The sequence below is a fragment of the Ranitomeya imitator genome, chromosome 4 (genome assembly GCF_032444005.1).
Source record: "Ranitomeya imitator isolate aRanImi1 chromosome 4, aRanImi1.pri, whole genome shotgun sequence".
Lineage (NCBI taxonomy): Eukaryota > Metazoa > Chordata > Amphibia > Anura > Dendrobatidae > Ranitomeya > Ranitomeya imitator.
Window position 1 is genome coordinate 181,236,294 of NC_091285.1, and position 21,696 is coordinate 181,257,989.

The 21,696-nt window shown below is 41.8% G+C and overlaps 1 protein-coding gene across 5 annotated transcripts in view; it reads right to left on the minus strand.

The window, feature by feature from the left end:
* Nucleotides 1-21,696, minus strand: part of SH3TC2 (SH3 domain and tetratricopeptide repeats 2) — a 103,280-nt gene that overhangs the window by 43,623 nt on the left and 37,961 nt on the right. For all 5 annotated transcript variants that reach the window (XM_069764131.1, XM_069764133.1, XM_069764132.1 and 2 more), the window contains 4 exons: nucleotides 20,339-20,543; nucleotides 17,161-17,237; nucleotides 8,237-8,432; nucleotides 3,549-3,682 (listed from right to left, as the gene is read on the minus strand). In XM_069764131.1, coding sequence (XP_069620232.1) covers nucleotides 3,549-3,682; nucleotides 8,237-8,432; nucleotides 17,161-17,237; nucleotides 20,339-20,543 — 612 coding nt within the window. The remainder of the gene's footprint in view (nucleotides 1-3,548; nucleotides 3,683-8,236; nucleotides 8,433-17,160; nucleotides 17,238-20,338; nucleotides 20,544-21,696) is intronic.

A 21,696-nucleotide genomic window follows, 5' to 3' on the forward strand; every position in this document is an offset into this window, starting at 1 on the left:
TTTTTTTTCCACAAAAAAGATTTTTTAGCCCCCAAGTTTTTATTTTCACAAGGGTAACAAGAAAAATTGGACCCCAAAAGTTGTTGTCCAATTTGTCCTGAGTATGCTGGTACCCCATATGTGGGGGTAAACCACTGTTTAGGCGCACAGCAGAGCTCGGAAGGAAGGAGCGCCGTTTTGGAATGCAGACTTTGGTAGAATGGTCTGTGGGCATTATGTTGCGATTGCAGAGCCCCTGATGTACCTAAACAGTAGTAACCCCCCACAAGTGACCCCATTTTGGAAACTAGACTCCCCAAGGAACTTATCTAGATGTGTGGTGAGAACTTTGAATGCCCAAGTGCTTCACAGAAGTTTAGAATGCAGAGTCGTGAAAATAAAAAATATTTTTTTTTCACAAAAAAAGATATTGTAGCCCCCAAGTTTTTATTTTCACAAAGGTAACAGGAGAAATTGGACTGCAATAGTTGTTGTCCAATTTATCCCGAGTACGCTGATGCGCCATATGTGGGGGTAAACCACTGTGTGGGCGCACGGCAGAGCTCGGAAGGGAAGGAGCGCCATTTTGGAATGCAGACTTTGATAGAATGGTCTGTGGGCATTATGTTGCGTTTGCAGAGCCCCTGATGTACCTAAACAGTAGTAACCCCCCACAAGTGACCCCGTTTTGGAAACTAGACCCCCCAAGGAACTTATATAGATGTGTGGTGAGAACTTTGAATGCCCAAGTGCTTCACAGAAGTTTATAATGCAGAGTCATAAAAAAATATATATATATATTTTTCCACAAAAAAGTTTTGTAGCCCCCAAGTTTTTATTTTCACAAGGGTAACAAGAGAATTGGACCCCAGAAGTTGTTGTCCAATTTATCCCGAGTACGCTGATGCCCCATATGTGGGGGTAACCCACTGTTTGGGCGCACGGCAGAGCTCAGAAGGGAGGGAGCACCATTTGACTTTTTGAGCGCAAAATTGGCTGTCGTGTTTGGAGACACCCTGATGTATCTAAACAGTGGAAACCCCCAAATTCTAGCTCCAACCCAACTCCAACACACCCCTAACCCTAATCCCTACCTGATCCATAATCCTAATCACTAACACTAACGATAATCACAACCCTTACCCCAAAATAACCCTAATGTCAACCCTAACCATAACCCTAATCAAAACCCTAAATCCAACACACCCCTAATCCTAATCTCAACCCTAACCTCAAACCTAACCCTAATCCCAATACACCCCTAATCACAACCCTAACCTAATCACAACCCTAACTCCGCCCCCTTCTCCCCAGGACATAGATTGGGCAGCGGCTGCGTTGAAAAACTACATCCGCTGCCCACGTTGTGCACAATTTTCACAACATGCGTCGGTATGTCGGGCCGACGCATTGCGACGGCCCCGTACCGACGTAAGTGTGAAAGAAGCCTAACCCTAAATTTAGTCCCAACCCTAACCCTAAATTTAGACCTAGCCCTAGCCCTAACCCTAGCTCTAACCCTAGCCCTAACCCTACCCCTAACCCTACCACTAACCCTAGCCCTAACCCTAGCACTAACCCTAACCCTCCCCCTACCCCTAACCCTACCCCTAACCCTAGCCCTACCCCTAACCCTAACCCTACCCCTAACCCTACCTCTAACCCTACCCCTAGCCCTAACCCTAGCCCTAACCCTACCCCTAACCCTACCCCTAACCCTACCCTTACCCCTAGCCCTAACCCTAGCCCTAACCCTACCCCTAACCCTATCCCTAACCCTAACCCTACCCCTAACCCTACCCCTAATTTTAGCCCCAACTGCTGTTCTCCTGCCGGCCAGCAGATGGAAACAGAAGGCGGGCGCACTGCGCATGCGCCCGCCATTTTCTTTTCCCCGGCAGCCAGGAGGAGCAGCAGGAGGACCCAGGTGAGTATGCTAGGGTCCCCGAATCCCCCTATTTCTCTGTCCTCTGATGTGCGATCACATCAGAGGACAGAGAATTACACTTTACTTTTTTTTTTTTTTTGCGGTCGCCGGTAAACAGTTAATTACCAACGATCGCAAAACAGGGGTCGATAAAACTGACCCCGATCATGTTCTTTGGGGTCTCGGCTACCCCCGGCAGCCGAGACCCCAAAGATTCTCCCGGTGCCGGCCGGCGGGCACACTGCGCATGCGCCCGCCATTTTGAAGATGGCGGCGCCCACCTGGAGACACGAGCATCGGGGGAGATAGGTGAGTATTGGGGGGCTACCTGGGACCCCTTTTCTCTGTCCTCCGATGTGCGATCACATCGGAGGACAGAGAAATTAAAAAGAGATCACGTTTTTGGGTTTTTTTTGCGATCGCCGGTAAACGGTTAATTACCGGCGATCGCAAATGCGGGGTGGGTAAAAAAAACCCCGAATCATGTTCTCTGGGGTCTCGGCTACCCCCGGCAGCCGAGACCCCGGAGAAAATCCGACTTTGGGGGGCGCTATTCACTTTTTCCACAGTGCCGTTAATTAACGGTGCTGTGGTTTAAGTACCCTTAGCGGCCGCCGTTAAAAGGTGTATCGGCGGTCGCTAAGGGGTTAAAGGATTATTCAAGAATCTAAAACACAACATAGTGCACAACAATTAATAGATACACAGTCTCAATTATAAATCAGTGGATTACTGTTTTAACCCATTACTTGCCAAATTAGCAATTTTCATTTTTTTTTATTTTTTTTTAATGACAGATTTTTAATGATTTGGGTCCTAATGAATCAGAAACATAAATTTCAAAATTTTTTCAAGTACGGATTTTTCAGAAAAGGGCGTCCCAATATTCAATTAAAAATGACAATGACATGATTTCCTATTTTGTAATCATTCATTTTACAAACACAACAGAAAAAATTGGACCTAATTATAAAAATTATAAAATCTTAGTTGCTAGAAGCTAAAGATTAGGTGTCCCAAAAAAAGGACATTGGTAGTAAATGGGTTTATAAACCGCTTCCTTAGTCCAAAGGCTCCAATAGAATGCCACTCCCTATGTCTCTTCCTAATATATTCCAAAATATATGGGGATAAATCTCACACTCACACGAAGGACAAGTGGACTAGATTAGTTCTACGGGAGAGATCCGAATGAGCAAAAAGTGATTATTTTTTAGTTAGCTTAAAAAAAACAGGATATGTGCTGCCGAGAACAATATTATATGCAAACGGAACAACCTTCTTAGCTATCTGTGTGAATGGAAGTGTAATCGGCCTCCTGTGTAAACAGACTACTAAAGAACTGCCTATCAGCACTCATGTAACTGTTTGGTGGTTAGTTAACAGCCAGGGTTGACACATGTAAACTGAGCATTAGTGAAAGATGCTGGATGCAATGTGTTGTGCTGAGGAGGTGAATGAAAGGAAATGAGGCGTAACAGACTGAGGATTAGATTGTGAGCCTAGCAGGGTCCCCTGACAGTACAAGGGTAACGGAATCCCTCTGTCAGTATACAGGTAGCACAATGTCAGTCACATCAACATCCGCTGCTGTGAACGGTAACTCATCAATATATCAGTAGTCGTAGACTCCAGAACTCACCCAGCCTGTACACTGAGCTGATGTCTGTCTGCGCCAAGCTGCTGAGCAGTTCCACTGGGCCTTTCTGAGCCTCTTCATCAAACGAATTAAGGGAAATCTTCTCCCCCTCACTTAAGAACAGCAAATCCTTACCCCTGTAGGAATTCAATAAAAATATGATAATGGTGTTTTTAATATATGCAGTGACACGATTTGCTGTAGAAATGCTGTTCTGTGTATTCCACGCTAATGGGAAAATCTGTATGGATACATGATACAAATTTTTTTGGCCATATCTATTCCCCAGATCAGAATATTTCCTATTTTATTAGCCTAGATGTTAAGGCTAGCGGAACGCACCGAGTAAATAGAGATGTTTTTATTGATATTGGTGCGTTCGCAGCCCGGGATCCAAGGTGCAGGAGTACCTGCTGCTAGAAAACGGCGGAACTATATGGCGGTATAGACTAACTCAGTTAATTCACCGAGTAGCCGTGAAAGAGAAGCACTGTGCCCTGTTAGACTCCACAGAGGCACAGGCTAACTGCCAAACAGAGAGCAGTCAGTGGTCACGCATGTACACAAAACTCCTCGCCGGAGGAGCCAGCATTCTAGGGGCTTATTTCAGCCGGGTCCCTGAATACATCCAAACACAAACTCCTCGCCGGAGGTGCCAGCATTCTAGGGGCTTATTTCAGCCGGGTCCCTGAATACATCCAAACACAAACTCCTCGCCGGAGGTGCCAGCATTCTAGGGGCTTATTTCAGCCGGGTCCCTGAACACACTCTCATGTGACCACACTGGCGCAAAGCACATAACAATAGACAATACTAGCGCATGGCCGTGTGGCCATGTGGGCCTTAAATAGTTGCAGCACATTTAGGACCTTTCAAAGAAGGACCAATAGAGTTGCTGCAGTACCTGAGCATGTGACCCTAGATCTCCACTGAGAGATCTTGCCCTGGGCATGCTCAGAGTGCAAAGCAGGATTTAGTCCTAGCACCTACAAGGACCTTAGCTGCAGTATCTGATCATGTGACCCTCGATCTCCACTGAGAGATCTTACTCTGGGCATGCTTAGAATGTGAAAAGCAGGACTTAGCCCCAGAAGCGTCTGCTCGCCGCTGCCAAGCACTGACTTCAATAGCAGAAGCAGGAAATGCAGCAGTAACTCTTAGCACAGAGTCAGACTGAGCGAGACGCTGGGATCGACGTCTGCGCTTAGCAGGCTCCACTGCGGCAGGAGAAGAATGGGAGACCGCAGCAGAGATGGCCCGAGATTCCCCCTGTGCAGAGGCAGGAACTCGACCCTTAACACTAGCTATATGGATGACATCTCCTTTGTGCATTGCGGCAGTTCAGAGGTTGTCACTAAGTTCAATGCAATTAGGGCATGTGTATAATTATTTGTGAGCAGGTTTTCCAGAGCATTTGAGCATATTCTTCTTATATGATTGATCCTAAAGAGTGATAGAATTTGTTTAGGAATATTATAAAGTGAACAGAGGATAACTCATTCAATTACACCTTAATCATTAAAGGGGTTTTCCCATGAACAAAGTTCTTTGAATAATAATACATTTCCTCAATTGGATGTGTTAAAAAAAATATTCCTGTGCTGAGATAATCTTATAAATGTGCCCACAATGTACTGTGTAATGGCCGCGTCTGACCGTGCAGGAACATAATCTGATCATACAACAGGTTCTGGGCAGGGGAGGAAGAGAAAGAGAATATACAGACAGGACAGCATGGGGATCACAGCTGCGGCTTTCTGTGAGATAAAGCATTTCATATTTGTTTTTGAACATGTTTTACCTCACAGAAAGAATCAGCTGTGATCCTCTGCTGTAATGCCTGTATAATCTCTTTTGCTTCCTCCCTGCCCAGGAGCTGTGGTATGATCACACCATGTTCCTGTGCGGTCAGACATGGCCATTTCACCGTACACAGCAGGGGCACAGTTATAAGATTATTTCAGCACAGGAACATTTTATTAACCAATTTGTGTTACAGATCCAATTAGCGAACTTATTTTTTATTTCAAGATCTATTAATTAAAGTGTACTTTGTTAAAAATTTAAGTTAGCCTATATGAAAATTAACCAGCAAACTGAACCCAACAGTTTGTATGTTTTGCCTGTTCTCGTGTCTGTTTCATCCCACAGTACAAAGACATAATGATAGAGAATCTAGATTGTGAGCTCAAAAGGGGACAGTGATGCTAATGTCTGTAAAGAGCTGCGGAATGTGATGGTGCTATACAAGTGAACATAGTAAACAGCAGCCATGTGCATAGGCTGGCAGGTGGAGGCCCTTTGGTTCTATAGAGTTGAAAACACTCTATGGGTTTCTGTTGTGTGCTTCTATACGACTCCAGATATTTTTTCCTAGGAATAATGGTTCTAAGAGTTATTTTTTTTGCTTGTCAATGTATACAAATCCAAAACAAAAAAATTTATAAAACCTCTTCATGCCTTTTTATAAAAATAGAAGCATAAAGTGGTACAGTATGGGCCAATGGCCTATTACAAGTGCAAGATGGGCAGCAAAGGGGCTTAGCAGCACCTTTCCAGCTCCTGAGATCAAATCCTATCAAGAACAATCTGTAAGTAGTTTGTATGTTCTCCCTGTGTTTGCATGGGTTTCCTTCGCATTCTCTGGTTTACTCCCACATTCCAAAGACTTACCGATAGGGAATTTAGATTGTGACAGTGATGAAGTCTGTAAAGTGCTGCTCAATATGATAGCGTTACATAAAACGATAAAATGAGTAATAATAAATATCAAACAAGGGCATAACTATATAGGTTACCAGGTGAAGGTTCAGTGGATCTAAAAGCACATTACGGTTAGCTGTAAAGTATAAATGGTAAAGACTGTACAAAGCTTTCACAGTCATAATATGCGAATACTGAATACATCTGTAGAATGATTAAAAACTGAGAGGCATAATAAAACTATGGGAATATTAATCACACCTGTGCTCTACATTAGTATACCCGCTGGTCCTGTTTACTCTCACAAGCCTTGTCCTTTCTCTATCTCTTCTTGAATTTCCCGTCCTTAGTTTTCTGGCAATCAGTTTGTAGTTCCTACTTTCATGCTATTATTTCATGTGTGTAAGATTTACGTTCAGGATGACATTTCACTGAAAGACAATAACTTTGAACTTCACAGTTTACCTAAATGATCCAGATGTGCCAAACATGCAGTAAATCCATGTGCGCTCTGGTACATTACATGTGTGATCTCTTAGACCACTTAGTGGCACAATTAAATGTCTACATTAAAGGGATAATCTCATTTGCCATTTAGACTGGCATTCCAAACAGTCAGGCAAATCATCTTTATTTTATGAGCCTTTTAATGAGGTCACTTTCATTTAATGGCTTTGGCAATATATGAGCTGAACATTTGCATGGAATTACCAGCATTTCACTAGAAAAGGATCTGATTTCTATCAGTGATTGATCGTTTGTGCCTGTGACAATAACTAGCCTTGCAAAATTTATCAGAAACAGGATTTTGCAGAAAACTATTTTTAGGGATCCCTGTCACACCGGCTAATACAAAAATGTGAAATGTTACCATTTGCTAATATTTCTCAAAAAAGTTAAAACATTTTCAATACATGCGCGCTAACATTTTGGGCTGTTTTCTTATGACAGCAACAAACTTAATTTCTGTTTTTAAAATCATAGACCAAAGTAGTGTTTTTAATTATACGGAAAGTAAGAGTGGAGTCATAGCGCCACCATGTGGATAATCCTAGCACTACATGTTTAATGTTGCGTGTTTTTTTTTTTTATAAGACATCATCTTCTGAAGGAAGTAGTGTGCAAATCTAAAACATAGATTAAAACATGAAAAAATATTTCATATCTTACATCGATGAAACAAGGAAATATACTGAAAGCCTTAAAGAGACTTAAATAAAGCTTGGAATGGGTTAAACAGATAAAAGGAGAAATACCTAACCAATCTCTGGCTGTCTTCATTCCAATGCTACCCGGTCGAGTTTCATGGGGTGAGTTTTACTTTTTTGCTTTTTATGCCATTCTAAACATTTTTAAAAACATTGCTTTATTAAATAAGCAAACCTTTTAAAATCATAGCTGCAGCAACACCCAGATCTCTATTGGGAGCTACACATAGTGGTGTTAAAACTTCTGTTTCTAGTTGCAGCTCTGAGAAAATATTTACAAGCACTGATTGCATTAGTGTAATGATGAAGTCCGGCTGACGGGTTCACTTTACATGCTACCTTAGTAACCAAAAATCCAGAACTTTCCCTTTAAATCATAAATCTGACCTTTCATAATCAAGACAAAAATAACTGATCGTAGGCCCCGGCCACCAATTTAGAAGTTACAGATTATACTGTAACAGGGGCCCTATGATTTCTGTATACAGCATAGTCCATACTGTATATGCTTCATGCGTTATAAGAATTATAATTATGGCATCAGATTTTTTTTGAGTACCCATAGACTTGAAAGGGGGAGTCTTATCCAATTTATGGAAGAAACTAATGCATGTTTCAATTTTTTCACATGCATTCAGTGAAAAAGAAAATCTCTCATCTATACCGCTCCATTTTTCATCATTAGTCCGAGTGTGATCCATTTTTTCACTTGGACCAAAAACTTGAACTTGGCCTTAACCTCGTAGCTCATTTCAGTAATAGAGAAGTAGTCGTACTTACAAAGGCTTCAAGCAGTTGGGATCAACATGCTTCGTTTGGACAAAACCAGTGGCTCCAGTTGAAGGACATTTCCCCACAAACCACTTGAGTCCAGGGACAAAGAAGCCAACAACTTCAATGGCGTCTCCCCTGCAGTAGCTGAGCTCATCCCATTCTGTGGCTGAGTGGTTCTCCCTAGCAGTGCATTGCCCCAATCCTGAAGGGAAATAGAAATTCCACGGGTATTATACCAATATATTAATACGATAAGGTAATTTGTTACAAACAGTATAATTCTACCTGCTCCAGAATGAAAAATATAAATACTAGTAGACCATTAGCAGGCAGCCTTGGTGGCAGTTTTTGGTGCCTACTAAGCCATAAGAACAGTTGCACTACCCCCATTTCCCCAACTTGTGGTAGAGCTATTTAGAGAAAACTCGAGTAGAAACTACTTCAAAATAGGATTTCAAAATTTTTATTGCTCCTATTATATACAGTACATAGGGAGAAATAAGTATTGAATACGTCACCAATTTTAAAGTAAATATATTTCAAAAGGTGCTATTTACATGAAATTCTCACCAGATGTCGGTAACAACCCATCCAATCCACACAGGCAAAAGAAAACCATAGATGTCCAGAAATTAAGTTATATGTAATAAGGAGAAATATGCAAATTGTCTCTTCAGAGAGAAAGAAGACTTGAACTCTAGTGCCATATATTGGAAGTAGCAATCCTAAAAGTCAATATTGACCCTTTAACAAGTCTTGCCATGTGACTTAGGATAAAAGCCAAACCAGAATCTCAATTTGTAGACACTGTGTTTCGGGGTACTGCCCCTCATCAGTGCTTAAAATTGGAGCAAATTGCCTTTTCAGATAGGAAAAGGATTTGAACTCTAGTGCCGCCTATTGGAAGTAGCAATCCTAAAAGTCAATATCGACCCTTTAATGAGCCTTGTCAAATGACTTAGGATTAATGATACATCGAAAAGGTGTTGAACACATGAAGAAAGAGAAGTGCAAAAAGTCATGGAAAGTTCTGACACCAGCTGAAATCTAACAGTAATTAGAAAGCAATCCAGCCACTTTTGAAGAATATTATCAACTGGTTTAACTGATGGACATTTTTGTAGGAGTTTTATAGGAGTCTCATTGCCAAAGTGCCACACGAGAAACATCTCATGATGGGTAAAACCAGTGAGCTTTCAGAAAGACCTTTGAAAGCTTATTTTTGCAACACATACTGATGGCATTGGTTCCAGAAGAATTTCTAAACTACTGAAGGTTACAGTGAGCACCGTTGGGGACATAATCTGGAAGTGAAAACAACGTCATTTCACCATAAATCAGCCACAGCCGGGTGCTGCCTGCAAGATTTCAGGCAGAGGAGTGAAAATAATTATCAAAAGAGTTATCCAAGAGCGAAGGACCACCTGTGGAGAGCTATAGAAAGACCGGCAGGTGTAGTAGGTACAGTTACTTCAAAGAAAACAATTAGTAATGCAGTCAACCTCCATGGCCTGTATGCGCGCCCACCACAGAAGACTCCATTGCTGAACAAAAAGCATGTTCAAGAGTGTTTAAAGTTTGCTCAGCCACATTTAGACAGGCCTGTGAAATACCGGAATATAGTCTGGTCAGATGTGACCAAAATTGAACTCTTTGGATTCCATAATACACACCACATTCGGGGTCAAAAAGCAATGCATATCACCCCAAAAACACCATACCAACAGTAAAGTTTGGAGGTGGGAACATCATGTTGTGGGACTGTTTTTCAGCATATGGCACTGGCAAACTTCGTATAATTGAAGGAAGAATGAATGGATAAATGTACGGATACATTCTTGAAAAATATCTGCTGCCATGTACCAGAATGATGAAGATGAAACCAGGGACGAGATTTCAGCAAGACAATGATCCCAAACTTACAGATGAAGGAACTCTCAATTGGTTTCATCAAAAGAAAATAAAGCTGCTAGTATGGCCCAGCCTATTACCTGATCTTAATCCAGTAGAGACGTTATAGAAGGAACTAAAGCTCAGAGTTCCTAGAAGGAGCCCACAGAGCCTTCAGGATTTAACGAGTGTTTGTGCGGAAGAATGGGCCCAAATCACACATGAGCAATGCATGCAACTAGTTTCTCCATATAGAAGATGTCTTGAAGCTGTCATTACCAACAAAGGCTTTTGTACAAAGTATTACATTTCAGTAAGTGTGTTCAATATTTTTTCCTTTGTCATTTCTTATCATTATCCATAACTTAATTTATGGATATCTATGGTTTTATTTCTTTGCTTGTGTGAATTGAATGGGTTGTTACCGACATCTGGTGAGAATTTCACGCCAATAGCACCTTTAAAAATGTATTTACTTAGAAAATTGGTGACGTGTTCAATACTTTCACTCTCTATAATTAAAGCAGATCCAGCTGCAAGAAGAATATCTTAGGGATATCCACATATATGGATTGCGTGTCACTACACAAATGTTTGGGAGTTTGACATTCCCCCTACCCCTGACCTCCAGAGGAATTAGGAACAGATGATGTTACGCTAGTGTAAGTGAGTTTTAGATTTTTTATTTGATTTGCATCATAAACAAAGTCACGGTTATTTAGATTTCATTTCAGTGTATCGTATACACAAAATGTCTTTTATGCTTGCTTGTATAAAGACATCGTTATACGCTTAAAGGGAACCTGTCATGTGAAAAACAAATTCTATTTACCTGCAGATATAGGGATAATCTGTAGATAAATGGTGTTAAATAGCTGCCCAGTCACCTTACTGGGAGTGTGGATACCAGGAGGAAATGAGATTATATCCGTCCGGGAGCCGCTCACTTTCAGTCTTCGTGGAGTGCACATAGCGGTTTGAGTCACCACTCACTATACTGTGAGTGGCGGTTGTAATCACTTTCCGTAACTTTGATTGACAGCTTGCTTTGCAGTGTGTGTGGCATATCGGAGTGCAGGGAAGGCTGTCAATTGATGTGCTGGGGAATGATCACAGCCGCCAATCACAGTTTAGGAAACGGTGACTGCAATCTCTCCGTGTACACCCCTTTGACTAAAAGCAAGTTGCTCTCAGTAGAATATAAGTTCATCTCTTCCTGGCAGCTGGGCTTTCAGTAACGCGGCAAGGCAGCATTTTCACGTTATTTACCTGCAGATATTCTTTATATCTGCAGGAAAGTAGTGGATTTTGTACATGACAGGTTTTCTTTAGATTCTATAAACTATGCAGAGGGTCAATGCATTTTAAGTAATCTATGAATATAAAGGATGATTAGCTTTTCATTAGAAATATAAGTCCTACAACCTTATGGTTCTATTTATCCCATTGTTGTAGAAATATTGAATATATTTCAATAAGGTTCCTTATATTAAAGTGTTTTTCAAGAATACAGAAAATTTGCATGCCCAATTATAATATTCATGAAGACACAACAGCGCATAAGTCCTACTTGACTGACGGCTACTTTACCAGCAGTCACATGGCATGCTAAAGAGGCTGTCAGTCAAGAAGGAGGCAGCACTGGGCAGGGAATAGAGGTGGAGTGACAGAGGCTTCAGATCTACAAATATTTCTTCAGCCTCAATTGCATATCATCTTAAATGCTGAATTCTCAGTAACAGATGAAAGGACTGGCCATGTAAAGGTATTGCTGGATTTGTCTTTGAAAGAGCTACAAGTATATATAAATAGTTTATGGTGTGAAATCCATCTGAAAGATTCCCTTTAAGAGATTAAAATCACACTTGCTAGGCCAAGATGAAATCATTTTGATTTGCACATCATATTTGCAGTGTCATGTTGCAAGCCACTAAAGCACTTTCTTTAATCAAAATCTTGACATATGAAACCATATGTCCTTCTCCTAGTCGCAGGAGACATTTCTCCCAACCCCGGCCCCCCATGTTATAGCCAGTCAAACCTCACAACTGTTACACTCAGAAACCCCTCTAACCTTATTAATATTCCAACCATGCCTTCTGCCTCTTTCAATTGTGCCCTTTGGAACTCTCGTTCTGTGTGTAATAAACTCTCATTCATCCATGACTTCTTCCTTTCTGATTCTCTTAACCTCCTGGCTCTTACTGAAACCTGGATCCAGCAGTCAGACACCACTGCTGCTGCTGCTCTCTCATATGGTGAACTACACTTTTCTCATACCCCAAGATCGGATAACAGAGCAGGTGGAGGAGTTGGTCTGCTTCTATCACCCAAATGTACCTTCCAAGTTATCCCCAAGTACCCTCACTTGTCTTCCCTTCCTTTGAGGTCCATGCTGTCAGACTCTACATCCCCTTCTCCATGCGAGTGGCGGTGGTGTATTGTCCTCCCGGCCCCTCTCATCAGTTCCTGGAACACTTTACCACCTGGCTTCCACACTTTCTCTCCTGTGACATCCCCAACCTCATCATGGGTGACTTCAACATCCCCATTGCTTTTCCCCTCTCCACATCTGCTTCTCACCTTTTATCTCTAACCTCTTCTTTCGGCCTCTCGCAGCATACTAACTCTCCAACACATGAAGACGGAAACTCCCTCGACTTGGTCTTCTCCCGACTTTGCTCAGTGGACGAGTTCACAAACTTCCCTCTCCCGCTCTCTGACCACCATGTTCTTTCATTCTCTATCAAGAACTGCCATCCCGCTCAGGTCAGCCCCACTTTCCACACTTATAGAAACATACAGGCCATTAACACCCAGAAACTTATGCAGAGTTTGCAGTCCTCATTGGTCCTTATCTCCTCCATCTCATGTCCTGATTCTGCACTGAAGCATTACAATGAAACCCTCCAAAGTGCCCTGGATGAAATTGCACCTCCTGTACATAGAACAACTCGGCACAGATGGCGACAACCGTGGCACACGCTGCAAACACGTTTCCTACAGAGGTGCTCCAGGTGCTCCGAATGTCTGTAGAGAAAATCTAATCTACCCGAAGATTTCATCCATTATAAGTTCATGCTTAAAACATACAACTTTGCCCTTCACCTCTCCAAACAAACCTATTTTACCACTCTCATCACCTCACTGTCCAATAACCCTAAATGTCTCTTTGACACTTTCCATTCCCTACTCAACCCAAGAGTGCAGGCCCCAACCACGGATCTCCGCGTTGACGATCTGGCCAATTACTTGAAAAGAAAAAATTGGCCACATTCGACCGGAAATTATCTCCCAATCCCTTCATACCATGAACTGTCCTCCCTCCCCCACTGCATCCAGATCACTCTCTGACTTTGAACCAGTTACAGAAGAAGAAGTAATCAGGCTCATTGCATCGTCTCACTCGACCACTTGTACCAGTGACCCCATTCCATCACATCTCCTCCAGTTCCTTTCCCCGGCTGACACCTCTCACCTAACAAAAATATTCAACCTTTCTCTATCTTCCGGTATTTTTCCCTCCTCATTTAAGCATGCCATCATACACCCATTACTTAAAAAACCATCCCTCGATTAAAACTGTGCCGCTAATTATAGACCTGTCTCTAATCTTCCATTCATCTCTAAACTCCTCGAATGCCTGGTCCACTCCGTCTTATCCGCTATCTCTCAGATAACTCTCTTCTCAACCCTCTTCAATATGGTTTCCGCTCTTTACACTCTACTGAAACTGCCCTCACTAAAGTCTCTAATGATCTACTAACAGCTAAATCTAATGGTCACTACTCCATGCTAATTCTCTTGGATCTGTCCGCAGCATTCGATACTGTGGATCATCAGCTCCTCCTCACTATGCTCCGCTCCATCGGCCTCAAGGACACCATTCTCTCCTGGTGCTCCTCCAATCTCTCTGACCGCTCCTTCACTGTGTCTTTTGCTGGTTCCTCCTCCTCTCATCTTCCCCTTACTGTTGAGGTTCCTCAAGGATCAGTCCTAGGCCCCCTCCTCTTCTCTTTGTATACTGCCCCTATTGACAAACAATCAGTAGATTTGGTTTCCAGTACCATCTCTATGCTGATGACACCTAATTATACACTTCTTCGTCTGATATCGCCTTTTTAGAAAACACCAGTGATTGTCTTAATAATAATAATCTTTATTTTTATATAGCGCTAACATATTCCGCAGCGCTTTACAGTTTGAACACATTATCATCACTGTCCTCGATGGGGCTCACAATCTAGATTCCCTATCAGTATGTCTTTGGAATGTGGGAGGAAACCGGAGAACCCGGAGGAAACCCACGCAAACACAGAGAGAACATACAAACGCTTTGCAGATGTTGTCCTTAGTGGGGTTTGAACCCAGGACTCCAGCGCTGCAAGGCTGCTGTGCTAACCACTGCGCCACCGTGCTGCCCCGCTGTCTCTAACATCATGTCCTCCCTCTATCTGAAACTGAACCTGTCAAAAACTGAACTCCTTGTGTTCTCTCCCTCTACTAACCTATCTTTGCCTGACATTGCCATCTCTGTGTGTGGTTCCACCATTACTCCCAAGCAACATGCCCGCTGCCTTGGGGTCATCCTTGATTCTCAGCTTTCCTTCACCCCCCACATCCGATCATTGGCTCGCTCTTCTTATCTGCATCTCAAAAACATTTCTAGAATTTGCCCTTTTCTTACTTTCGACACTGCAAAAACTCTTACTGTTTCACTCATTCATTCTCGTCTGGACTATTGTAATTCTCTCTTAATTGGCCTCCCTCTTACCAAGCTCTCCCCGCTCCAATCTGTCCTGTATGCTGCTGCCAGGATTATATTCCTCACCAACCGCTACACCGATGTCTCTACCCTGTGCCAGTCATTACACTGGTTACCCATCCACTCCAGAATCCAGTACAAAACTATTACCCTCATCCAGAAAGCACTCCATGGCTCAGCACCACCCTACATCTCCTCTCTGGTCTCAGTCTACCACCCTACCTGTGCTCTCCGTTCTGCTAATGACCTGAGGTTAGCATCCTCAATAATCAGAACCTCCCACTCCCGTCTCCAAGACATTTCACTTGCTTCGCCAATTCTTTGGAATGCACTACCCAGCTTAATAAGATCCCCACAGTTTTAAGCGTGCCCTAAAAACGCATTTGTTCAGACTGGCCTACCGCCTCGACGCATTAATCTAACTATCCCTCTGTGGCTCATTAAAAAATTAATCAGGTTCCTCACATCATGTTCTCATATATTTCATGCAGTTAATAGCCCTCTGTGTCTGTACTGTTACATACTTAGGCTGTTAACTGGTTCATGCAGCTTTACATGAACACCCCATCCTTTCACTATGGCTTGTCCAAACAACAAAAGAAATTGTTACCATCCACCTCTCCTGTCTCCCTTTTTCCTATAGATTGTAAGCTTGCGAGCAGGGCCCTCACTCCTATTGGTATCTATTTTGAACTGTGATTTTTGTTATGCTGTAATGTCTATTGTCTGTACAAATCCCCTCTATAATTTGTAAAGCGCTGCGGAATATGTTGGCGCTATATAAATAAAATTATTATTATTAATTATTATTATTATTAAACCATTACAATTTAAAGGACATCAGGGGACTTTACGGGGGTTCTATTAAGGTCATCTCCTGACTATATACAAGATATCTGCACCTCAAAAACATTTCTAGAATTCGACCTTTTCTTACTTTCGACTCTGCAAAAACTCTTACTGTTTCTCTTACTCATTTTCGTCTGGACAATTGTAACTTTCTACTAATCGGCCTCCCTCTTACCAAACTCTCCCTTCTCCCCTCTCCCAGTCATTACACTGGTTACCCATCCACTCCAGAATCCAGTGCAAACTTATTACGCTCATCCACAAAGCGCTCCATGGCTCAGCACCACCCTACATCTCATACCTGTTCTCAGCCTACCACCCTACCCCTGCTCTCCGTTCTGCTAATGACCTCAGGTTAGCATCCTCAATGATCAGAACCTCACACTCCTGTCTCCGAGACTTTCATGTGCTGCGCCGATTCTTTGGAATCCACTACCCAGGTTAATATGATTAACCCCCAATCCACACAGTTTTAAGCGTGCCCTAAAAACACATTTGTCCAGACTGGCCAACCGCCTCAACACATTAACCTAACTATTCCTCAGTGGCCCACTCAAAAAACTTAAACCATAATCAGGTTCCTCGCATCATGTTCTCATACACTTTATGCATTTAATAGCCCTCTGTGTCTGTACTGTTACATATTTAGGCTGTTAACTGGTTCATGCAGCTTTACATGAACACCCGAGCCTTACACTATGGCCGGTCCGAATAACTAAAGCAATTGTTACCATCCACCTCTCGTGTCTCCCCTTATATAGGATGTCTATAGTTCCTTATTAACTAAGGTCAAACTCTGTGTTCATTAACGCCATAACGTCACTGGGCAGTGAGAGTCACGGAGTGGGAACTTGGTTTTAATGAGGAGTGTGTTTTCCAGATGGCTCAACCTAAAATCATAAAGCAGGAGGCCTAGCTGTAGCGCTATGTAAAAAAACCAAACAAGGGTAACACATCATGATATCTCACTAGCGAATTACAAATTCAGTTATCTTCATATTGACTGGTCCACAGCCACCAATGAACAGATATAAGCTGTATTTGGCAACTTTGAGAACAGATACTGAATAAACTTTTCATTGCTATCGAATTATCGATATATTGATGACTGGTTGAGAAGAAGGACAAATAATGATTACCGGTAAGCTAGATGTTATAAAAAGCAGACAACCTGATACAATGGATCATAATAACCACTTCATTGGTAAAGGGGGTATGTCAGTATAAGGGATTTGCTAGTCTTTATTTCAATGCAAATGTGTATTAGTACATCTTCATAGTATTTTACTATACAAACATTCCTGGTAGACTTCACTGCTGGGACATGGTGATTCTGAGCTGTACAAAGGGATATTGTGCTATGAGTAACTGATACACACAAGTGTAACAATAGCATGTCTGTGTGTGGTACGGTAAGGAACTTTACCTATTGGCTGAGATGTAATGTTCCGACAGTTCTGCTCGGTCACGTTACAGGACGTTGGGTATGCTTTCAGAAACCATCTAAAAGAAAAATATTAAAACTAGTTAGCACGTTTATCCCAACTTATCATATTACCAAATGTCTTTAGTCATAGGAAAAGTGACATAATTAGAGAAATAATTTATGTCATAATCATACCGATATCTTCTTATTAGAAAATACGTGACCAATTTCAGGTAAAACAGTTGTTTCCCTGCAAAATTAAGTGATTCACAAATGAGGAGTTGAAGGGCTGCCGCGAGCATATCCGCTGTGTGTGAATACAGCCCAAGTATAGCAGCCGATAGAAAAACTTTGTCTACACTGATTCATTAGGAAATCATCAGGGCAGCAAAGACGTTCATGGCAATAATTTATTTAGCTTACAGGAAAAACAAAATCATAAGGGTATGTTCACATGGCGTCTCTTTCAGACTCGTTCCTCTTGGAATCCTCCTGAAAAAGTGCCCCATGAAATTAACATAATGCATAGCAATGTCAAAACCACAATGCTGTGAAAAAGTTCTGTCTTACGTGATGTCCTTTAAAAACTTCAGACTTCGGAAACCCCAAAGTGGTTAAAAGAAGTGATATGCTCATTCTTCAGGCTACTTTGGCTTTAAAGCCGCCCGATCTCCATAATTGAAAATATCATGTAAAAGACATTAACAGTGGATTTGCCATAAGAATAATGACGAAACTGCTTCAAGAAAAAGGCAGCCAGTGTTTTCCTGAAGTGGCTTTGTCTGGGACGGAAAATTCGAAGGTTGCAGCGGCGTCTATATGACGTTATGTGTACATTCCCTTAGTAAGTACGTTTACAGTGGAAAAAAAGTGAGTATCCATTAAGACTTTAGTGATTTCTCTTTTCCACAAAAAACAATTTCCATCAGTGTGCTAGATCCATCATTAATCCTTTTTTATCCATAAATCCACTTTTATCATCTGTATATTATCCATTTTAATTGCATGAGAAAATCCTGTAGATTTCCAAAGCTTCATCTAGTAGTAGCCAGAGAAAATTGACAACACGCATGGCGTCCATGTGCTGTTTTTTTATGTTTTTTTTCCATTGAATAGGCAATGCCAGTCCTCAAATTAGACCAAATTCTGACATGGTCTCTATTTTTTTTGTGCTCCACCAAAAACCTGACATGCAGAGTTCCATTGTCTAAAATGGGTGCATGTTCTATCAGCAAAAAAACAAAGAAGCAGAACACATATATGAAACTTGGACGCAAAGTGCAGCCTCGGGTAGGATTAATACTTCTCTACTTACCCTTTATTACATATGTGCCACACTGAGCATTGTAAAGCCCCTGCTGAATAGGGTTAAAAAGATTATCTGGTAGGAAATACAAAAAAGTTCCTCCCTGTTTTCAGGTAGGACTAATCTGCCAACCTTGACATGACTGGACGAATATCTATTCTAAAGTACAAGGAAACTTCCTGACTCTCCCCTCAATTACAGATGTTGGGTGTTGAGAATTGGGCAGTTTGATTTAAATTTTTCTATTCTTTTGTTCTCGAAGAGATTAGCTGTCACCGGTGAAATCTGGCAACAGCTTATTTTCTCGTTGTACTGATAATAACATTTATATGCATGGCCAAACTGGAGCATTCTAGTGTATAGTGAAGTGTCGGGAGAGATAGCTGTCAGTCAACAATATTCTAATATGTGACCAGCCTTAGTCTTTTAGTGTTTTCGGAAAATCTACTGTACATAACTTGGCTTTACCTTCTTTTACTGCACCAAGATCTCATCACTTGATTGTTGAGATGAGCACTCTGTCAAGATATCATTTCCAGGATGTTTTTCTTCTCAACCAAATAACCCCTTCAGCGAAAAGCTTTTAAAATGTTTTAGGGTAACATTATAGCTGTCTTTCTTTTACTCTTGGAACTCTTTGGTCGTAGACATTGAAGTCTTTTACTTTACTTATTTAAATTGATTGCTTTTTTGTAAGCGCTGCAGTACTTGAGTGACTGGGGCCAGCTGCAGACATAGCGCTGCATCCCCTTCTAACATCTCCTTAAACAATGATGTTTCTTGCCACCCAACTGTGAAGGAAGAGTTAGAAATGGATATAGTACTGCATCTGCTCTGCATTTCCTTTATTCTCAGTCTTTGTGTGAGGCCCTGAGATTGGACCCCACAATCCTAAAGTGACATTATAGTTCCAGAACAACAAAATAGCAATTATTGATTATGTGCTGTCCAGCATACAGTTATGATAAAATTGAGCTCTCCAACACATTGGTGGTGCTCAGTGAAGAAATTCAACATACACAAGTTCCATCAGAAAAGAAACTCCACGAGTCTCACCAAGCGTCACAAATCCAATTCTTAGCTTAACTGGACAAGGAGACACATCAGCAGAGACAGGGAAAAAGTTGCAAGCAGTCAGTCTACGGCCATCTCACTTGAGAAAGCACCATCTGACCATCATGGCCACGGGCTGACTGCTTGTATCTTTCTCACTGTCATGGCTGGTGCATCTTCTTGTCTAATAAAAAGTTATGGATTAAGTTCACAATGTTTGGTGAGTGCCGTGGAGTTTTCATTCCTGGTGGAAATATTTTAGCAATACGCAGTCACTTTATATGGAAACCTTTAATGGAGGATGTCTAAAACACATGAATTTGTCCCAGAATTCAGGTAAATTTAGCCTGTTTAGTCCAATTTATACCTATGGGTGGTACACATTCAAGTTAAAGGTTTATTCAAATCAACAGCACTGTTGTGTTGCTGGTCCAAACTAACTAGTAGCTATATCAGATAGCTTTGCTTCTGCAGCATCGGAAGCTTAAGGTGACTGAATTTTGCTATAAACATGCTCCAGAGATCCCATCTAGTCTCACCGCAGTGTTTTCACTCTCAACAGTAAAAAGCTTTTGTGCACTGCACATGTTCGATCACCGCTTCTACTCAGCGGAGGTGGCCAATCTCCTTACAACAAGCAACAAACAATAGAAAATGAAAATTGATGTTACCAGGAGAGAGGGGGGCAAATTTTAATAAAAAGTAGGTTGGAAAGATGTTTGTTTTTACAAGCATCCTCCAACAATACCTATTTATGAGGAAGGGGACAATATGCGGCTCATTTCCTTTGTGTATCATGAAACACTGAAGAGCACTTACTGGTAGAAAGGATGTGGCAGTGGCTCCACTGCTATAATGGGCAGTAAGCCTCGTTCTCCTGTGCTTAATGACTGTCCTTCCCATGATGACTCGTCACCAACGTCTTTAACATATACCACATCGTTTATAGACACTGCTAAGAATTCTTTCTCCTCTTCCACTTGTGCACCAGCATCATGTACCACGGCTCTTGCATAGAAGCACCCTTCAATGCACAAGATGAAAACATTTTTCTCTTTGACTTTCAATAAGCTACAACAGAGCAATAAATGTTAGCTGACTTTGGTCTGAATTAAAGGGGTTTTCTAAAGTTTGAGAGCCCGATTACTAGGGGTCTCACCGCTGGAACTTTGCCAATCTGAGAACCAGGGCATGTGAATTCGAGCAATGGTTGATCAGGTGTACTGCTCAATTCATTCTTATGGGAATGCCCAACATCAATCAAGAGCAGTGCTAAGCTATTTCTTGAAGTCCGATTAATAATGAATGGAGCAGCAGTGCACATGATCTACCGAAGCTCTTCAGAGTTTTGGTTCTCGAACTGGTGGGGGTCCCTTCAGTCAGATCCTGGCAATCATAAAATGTAATTTTAAAACTTGAGAATTACCCTTTTAGAATTAATTGCATATTGAGGATATGAAATACACACTATAGAGGGTGCAGCTTGCTGCCTACTCACACAGATTGATAAGAGATCTCACTTTTGGTGCTTAGGAGTCCTTTAGGTTGACTATTGCTTACGGGTAGTGTAGGAAAGCTATACCATGCAAATGGGCATTTTTTCACCACTGGAGTGATGCTTTAAACATAAGTCCCCTGCCCTCGGTCATATACACACCCTCTGGCGTCTTCACCGTTTTTAGGTGCTGCTCCGGTCCCATGTCAACATCTTGTGAGTGCACTTTCTGACTGGCCAGAAGTCAGATGTTACGTCACGAGCTCCCAATGCAAGTCTATGAGAGCCAGAACGAGGCCAGAATGAGGCTCTCATAGACTTACATTGATTAATTACCTCCACTCTGAACGCGTGAATGGGTCATCTCAAGGGGACTATTACTGTCCCTATGTTATCTTAGGACAAATGGGTGTCAGAGGTAGGTGCCTCACTAGGAACCATCCTTTATGAGACCGAAAAGATACTTTATAAGAACTGGTTCTGTTCATTTATACTCAAGCAATCCTCTTATTGCAAAGACAACCTGTCATCTGAATGTCATGTTACATATTAGAAACATCTGACTGGCCATAGATTTCCCTAGCAAAAAGTAGGGTGCAGGACCCAAGGTAGTAAGCTGGTTGACCTACATTTTAAAAGATGTTTTCTCTGATAAGACGAGTCCTTTAAGTGATTTCACTTA